The following is a 7,134-nucleotide window of genomic DNA, read 5'->3' as shown; positions in this document are numbered from 1 at the left end:
TTGAACATTTATTTCAATCTCTCATCATTATGTTCAAGAAAATTAAAAAATAATTATTAATAAAATTATTTCATCTTAAATAAAAATTTTAATTTAATAAATTTAAATATGTAGCTACTACTTTACATTGATTTTTATTATTTTATTTTATTATTTTACATTTTGTTAAATTAATTAATGCATTGAACTTAAATAAAAATTTATTATAATGTTTTAAAATTTAATTTCCTTAATTAATAAAAATTTGCTATAAAAATTTTTTTTCATAATGTGTAATAGAAGGATATTAGTAATACCTATATTTGAAAAAAAAAATAATTTTCTTTATTATTGCAACTAAATAGTACAATCCAAACAATTTAGCATTTACATCAATTTTTTTTAAAAAAAATTACTTTCATAGGCTAGCTTCCCGTTTTGACCCGATATCAACCCGATCCAAGTTCAAGCCAATTCCCGCCCGAAACCTCCAATTCAAGTCCAAGGATCAGAGCTCATCAAGGCTGAAAGAAAGCCTCTGACCCCAATTTCAATTTCGTCTATTTTTTTTATTTTATGAAATTTAATGATTGAAATTTTTTCAAATTTTTTTCTTTCACATAAAAAAAATTGGTTTTAGCCCAAATTGGATGGTTACGTTGTCAATTGGGTTTGACCAATTTTGAATAAATGTTCATAATTATATATAATTTTTATATCGTAATGTTATTAAATATTAAATATTCTATTCTTTTTATAATTTTATAATTTTATTTTTTATATATATTAAAAAAATAATTTTTTAATTAATTTTCTAATTATATTCATTTTAAAAATATTAAATTTTATTAAATATTAAAAAAATTTTAAAAAGAAAATAAAATTAAATAGAATTATAATAATTAATTTATTTCTTCATATAACGTTATATTAATTTATATTTTATTAAAATAAGGCCTTTAAATGAAAAAAAAATTAAAACGTTTATATTAACTAATATTTTATTTTAAATAAATTAAATATTTTTAATTTATCATAATTATAGTTTAAAGTATTAAATTAAATTTTAAAAATTAATAGTAAATTATAATATAATTTTTAAATTTTTTTACTAATAAAATATATAATTCCTTTAACTTGAATTTTGCATTGAAAGTAAATATTATATTTATCATATAATATTAAATATTTGTTTGTTATACATGCATTTTTATTATATATATATATATCATATATAAAGATTATATATTAAAATATTTTATTAAATATTATCCTAAATCATGTGCGTGTGACAACTTTACTTTATATTAGTAATATTAAATAAATGAAAAGTTTTATTTAATTTCCATTTAAAAAAAATTATTTAATTTTACATTTTAAATTTTCATTAATTTATGATTTGTATAAATGAGGATTGAATAATGGGTTAAAAAAAAGCATTGTGGAATAAAATGTTTATTTTGATGGACTATTTTATTAGCAAAAAAAAAATTTACACTATAGTGTAAGTTATTATTAGTTTTAAAAATTCAATTTAGCTCCCTAATTATAACAAATTAAAGAAATTTAATTTATTATAAAAATTCTAAAATTTTAGATATAAAGGTAAATTAATACAAACGTTTGAATTTTTTTATAAAATTTTAAAATAAGATCTGGAGTTAAATAATTTTCAATATAACATGTTTTTTTAAGACGAGAATGATAATTTTGTTTAAGCCTCTAGCATAGTAGCTTGCTTTTTTAATCGTGGAAAGTGAGCAGTTCATTCTGACAAAAACAAAACTGTCCTCCGATATCTCTGTGGCCATCCAAATCCAAATTCTGTGGGTAGATGATAGATAGTTTCCACTGTGAGACCATTTCTTCGGCGAGGTGAAAAATTGTACTTTGTTTCTTGGCCAAGAAAGAAGAGACTAGTGTTTGATGCTTTGACGTCCGAGGCCCGGCAATCCAAATCCCCCCTCCCCCTTCTCCGCCTTTTGCGGAGAAAGAGAAACCTGAATTTTTCTACTTCAAATTAAAAATGGGTCAAACACATTTTTAATTTATTTTCTTCTATAAATCACCATTACAGCCCAACCCCCCTCCCTCTCTCTCTCTCTTCTCATTGTATTAGCTTTTGTTCACCAAACATATTTGCCTTTTCTCATACCAAACTTCTCTCTTTTTTTCTATTAGTAATGCAATCAATTTGAACTCACCAGCCACCCATCATCTCCTCTGTTTTCTTGCTTTTTTTTTTTTTTTTTCTCTTTCTGTGTGGTTGTTTCACTTGGATTGTAAGAATTCTTCCAACTTTTTTAGAGTCTATGTGCTAAATCTTCAACTGGGTTGTTGTTTTTAATCTCAAATTTTAGGATTCTAATTGATTATGGAGGGTGAGTTCTTTCTTAATGCACGAATCCCTCCACCGCCATTGCAGTTTGAGCCAGCTTCAACCTCTGCAATGCCCACTTGGCATTCACTCTCTTCGGCCATGGAATTGCAAGAGCAATCACCTGATTGCTTCTTCACTCCCAACTGCGTAAAGTCAACGGATCAATGTCTCCATTTTGACTCTGCTCTGAGTTCAATGGTGTCCTCGCCAGCAGCATCCAATTCTAACATTTCCGGCGAAAGCTTTATGATCAGGGAACTCATTGGAAAATTAGGAAGTATCAACAACAACAACTCTGGCGAGATCTCCCCGCATTCTCGGCCAATGTTGCCGGCTTCATACATTACCCCTGGAAACAACAGCACCAACACTTCCTGTTATAGTACTCCTCTGAATTCACCGCCGAAGCTTGATTTGCCTCCACTAGATCAATTTTCCAGGGAAAATTTGAATTTTCCCAGTTTGGGGACACCTCTGGGTTTGAATTCTAGTGTCGCAGAGTTCACAGCTGATCCTGGATTCGCTGAGAGAGCTGCAAAGTTCTCTTGCTTCGGCAGCCGAAGTTTCAATGGTAGAAGCGGACAGTTGGGGCTAAACAACGCAGAATTTGCATATAAATGCAATCCATTAATGGGAAACGGGAAGCTGCCTCGGGTTTCCAGCAGTCCTTCTCTCAAGATAATTGGATCTCAAAAAGTTAACAAGAGTTGTTCTCCATTGCAAGATCGATCCGAATTGGCCAATTCTTCTCAAGAATCCTCTGTTTCTGAACAAACCCAAAATGGGGAAGCTGCTTTGAAGGCCACAAGTGAATTGAATTCCAAGAAAAGGAAAGCAGTTTACAAGGGAAAATCAAAAGAATCCAATTGCGGAGCTAAGGTAACATAATTCATAGTTCACTCATTTCCCCATAATAACTTGCAAAAATTGTTCGTAAAAACTGGGAAATTTTCGTCTCCTCAGGATGCAGAAACTGATGATAATTCAAACACAAAGAGAATCAAGCCAAATGAAGGGAATGGAAATGAAAAATCTGCTGTTAAAGCAGAGGAAGAGCAGAAGGATGGAGATGAGAAACAAGCCAAGAACAACAACTCAAAGCCTCCTGAACCTCCTAAGGACTACATTCATGTCAGAGCAAGAAGAGGCCAAGCCACAGACAGTCACAGCTTAGCTGAAAGAGTGAGAAAACTAACCTAATTTTTTCTTTGAAAAATCATTGAATCAAGTTTCCCATCATAAATTTTAGATTAACATTGGTAATATGGATTGTTATAATCAGGTTCGAAGAGAGAAAATCAGTGAAAGAATGAAGCTTCTCCAAGATCTTGTACCAGGTTGCAATAAGGTGTGTGAAATTTGAAGAATTTTAGATGTTTTTTTCAAGGTTTTAGTTTCAGAAACTTGACATTTCGGTTCTTCAAATTCTCAGGTTACAGGCAAGGCTCTCATGCTTGATGAAATTATAAACTATGTGCAGTTATTGCAACGCCAAGTTGAGGTAAATTAATATTTTCACTAATCAATACTGAAATCATGTTTGCAGATTAAAGTTGACAGGCCTAATGATTGTAGTTTCATCTTAATTAATTATTTAATCTTGGAGCAGTTTCTCTCCATGAAGCTGTCTTCTGTGAACACCAGGCTGGATTTCAACATGGATACTCTCATTTCAAAAGATGTAAGTTCTTTTTTTGAATTTTTATTTTTAAAAAAGAAATTGTTTAGTCAATGGCCTACCCATTTTACATCTAAATTTGGATTTTTTCTTTTTGGATATTTAGATATTTCAATCAACCAACCAATTGCTACATCCAATGTTCCCATTAGATTCGTCGGCGTCAGCCATTTTTGGGCAGCAACACCAGCAAAATCCACCACTACATAGCAATATTTCTAATGGGACAGTGACCCAATGCTCAACTCGCCCATTAGATACTGGACTGTGCCAAAGCTTCAATATGCAGTTACCCCCACTTGAAGGATTTAACCATAATGCTCCTCAGGTAATTAAAATTCATTAATCCATAATTAAACTCCATTTCCCCTAATCATTTACCTTATTTTTTACCTGAATTTCTTCTGTAAATATTTCCAGTATCCAATTTTCTGTGAGGGTGATCTCCAAACCATTGTTCAGATGGGTTTCGGCCAGAATCTGAACCGGGAATCAATGTTGCAGGCACACAACTTTACCGGTAAGAAAAATTAATAAGATGAATCAAACCATTAATCAAATTGCTGTTCATGACAAATTATTGATTTAATTGGTGAATTGCAGGTCAAAATCAAGTAGCCCAGATGAAACCTGAGCTTTAATTACCATTGTTGGCTCAGAAATTGAAGGACCAGATGGAGAGAAAAAGGCTGCTGTATATATTAAGAAATTTATTCTGGACCAGCTAAGGAACTTACTCATTTATCAATTAGGTTGATGAATCAGATTTTTTTTTGTCAAGGATTTAATTTTTTATTTTTATTTTTATTTTCCTTGTGTAAAATCCTAGAGGTGCCAAGTATTGTAGCAGGGCACCACATGTAAGATATAATGCTTAATTAAATGAAGAATTTTTCTATTAAGACAGTCCCATGATGTGAATTTTTTTTTTTAATTTTTTTTGTGAATTATGAATAATATTTTTATTAATTAGGGTTAAATTTCTCCAAGGGTCACATCAATTAAGCAACGTTAGATCGCGCAATCTTATTGATTTGATTCTTTTGTGGGTGTTGTAACCAGCTGTATTTGTTGGGTACTTTGTCTAAAAAGTCTAATTTCAGTGATTAAGACATGGGTTTATCTTTGCGGAGTTGGTGGTGGTCAGCTTTGCATGATTTCTGGCGCACACTAGCCTCCTGTAACTTTCATTTGATTAAACTCCTGTTCCGTAATAATTTTGATACTAACACCCGAAAAACTAATATATATTAATTATGAAAATTTATTTTTAAAATATTTAATTAATTATTAACCGAATAATTCTTCACTGTTAAAATAATTAATCACTGTACGGAATATAATTTAATCAACAAAAGATTGGCGGTTGGAACTACTCTTTAATTTAAAATTGTATTATTATTATATTGTAATTAAATTGAATTAAAGAAAAAAAAAAGAGAGAGAATCCCAGGTTGGCAGTGGTGAGATTCTGACTAGGGCCAATGAATCATAGAGCTTTATTATCTCATCCACTTTTTTAAAATTATATTTATCAATTTAAAGAAAGGGATTAATGTAGTGGAAAGATACCCTTTGAAGATAAAACTTTTTTTGCAGCCTTATTAGAGTTTTTTTTAATTAATTAATGATAAAAAATTTAGTTTTTAAATAAAATTATTAATTTTATTTTTAAAAAATATATGAAAATTGAGTGGGACTTTAATTAGTGTAATTAACAAAATGATCAGAAAAGATGCTATGACTGTGGTGGTGGTATTTTACAGAACAGAACAGTTGCAGAAGTTGTTTATGGAAATGCATACACAAGATAGTAATTATAATTTAGAGAAATGATCATGTGACAGTGTTGTCTCCATAAAGTTTCAAAGCATCCAATCATAATAAGATGTGTCTTTCTTTTTGATGTATAATTATAATTATAATTATTATAATTATAAGACGTGTCCACTGTCCATGGTTGGCTTTGCTTATCTTTATAATATTGTGTGTTTTTTTTTTTTTTACCTTTCCTTTTCTTTCAAAAACTTGGTAATAAAACTATTTTTAAAGGATTTTTATTTTTTTTATAATTTAAATCCGAAATTGAAAGATATTTTTAATTTTAATAACATGAATTTTTAAAGATTAAAATAAAGTTAAAATACGAATATGCATCAACCATGTTAATAAGCCCAGCAAACTAATAAGATATATATATTCTGATATAGCCAGTACATCATATTGCAACTTCATTGATTTTGGCTTATTAGTTCTCTCCCTCATCCATCTAAACCTTATCACATTCAATTTGATATTCTCCCATTGAAATGTATCAAATTGAATTATAATATCACATGGAAGAATTAGTTCTTAACTATTACTATTATTGTAGTGGCTAAATATAATACCAATAAAATTGTGTATGGTATTACTATGCGAGTTTGGCGTTTTTTAGTGATGACCGAGAATGAGACTAGACCCTAAAGAATAATACAAGCTTTGTCAAGCTATTATCGAGCAGATCGGCCCAATATCATGAGCCCTAATCCTGCGATGTGAAGCAGACCGGATCAACATACGCGCGAGTCCAACAGATGATAGCCTAACTCGATAATATGACGCAGTATAAAATAACAGACTCAGTCATTTCGCAGTCCTACCAGCATGCGCGCTGGAAAAATTAAATGGCCGCCTGATAGAAAAGGGTACGCTGATAAGTCCGTACGTACGGATCTGAATGACAGAGACAGATGGTATTATAGCAGAATGACAATTATATATCATTAAAAGACCAAAAAAATAAAAGATAAAAAGGGAAAGACGTGATTTTCTAACTAAGTTTACACTCATACACTTATACCATAAATCTTAATTTATGGATTTCAGTACATCATTTAGTTATAATGGAAAAATACGTGTTGTGTTGACTTATAAAAAAAATATATTTTTTAAAAATTAATTAAGATATTTTATTAATTTTGAATTGTCGGACAATAATTCTAAAAATAAGATAATTAAGAGAGTTGATTATAAAAGATTATTTTTATAATATGTGTGACCACCATGAAAATAATTATTAAATATTAATAAAATAAATAGCTATTATTTTCGAAGA

General features: G+C 29.7%; 1 protein-coding gene across 2 annotated transcripts; it reads left to right on the top strand.

The window, feature by feature from the left end:
* Positions 1 to 1,762: 1,762 nt before the first annotated feature.
* On the top strand, positions 1,763 to 4,939 carry LOC110627420 (transcription factor bHLH62). Of its 2 annotated transcripts, none has more exons than XR_002489886.2 (8): positions 1,763 to 3,238; positions 3,323 to 3,541; positions 3,642 to 3,707; positions 3,792 to 3,860; positions 3,969 to 4,040; positions 4,190 to 4,365; positions 4,458 to 4,557; positions 4,641 to 4,939. XR_002489886.2 is itself a non-coding variant. In XM_021773720.2 (8 exons), exons 1-8 carry the CDS (start codon positions 2,354 to 2,356, stop codon positions 4,676 to 4,678), a joined length of 1,671 nt encoding a protein of 556 aa, XP_021629412.1. In that variant the 5' UTR covers positions 1,767 to 2,353; the 3' UTR covers positions 4,679 to 4,939. The 2 variants fall into 2 exon arrangements, 1 of the variants encoding a protein (XP_021629412.1); XM_021773720.2 differs by having other exon boundaries at positions 1,767 to 3,238; positions 4,144 to 4,365.
* Positions 4,940 to 7,134: the final 2,195 nt, after the last annotated feature.

The sequence above is a fragment of the Manihot esculenta genome, chromosome 12 (genome assembly GCF_001659605.2).
Source record: "Manihot esculenta cultivar AM560-2 chromosome 12, M.esculenta_v8, whole genome shotgun sequence".
Taxonomy (NCBI): Eukaryota; Viridiplantae; Streptophyta; class Magnoliopsida; order Malpighiales; family Euphorbiaceae; genus Manihot; species Manihot esculenta.
This window is presented reverse-complemented; position numbering and strand designations above follow the sequence as displayed.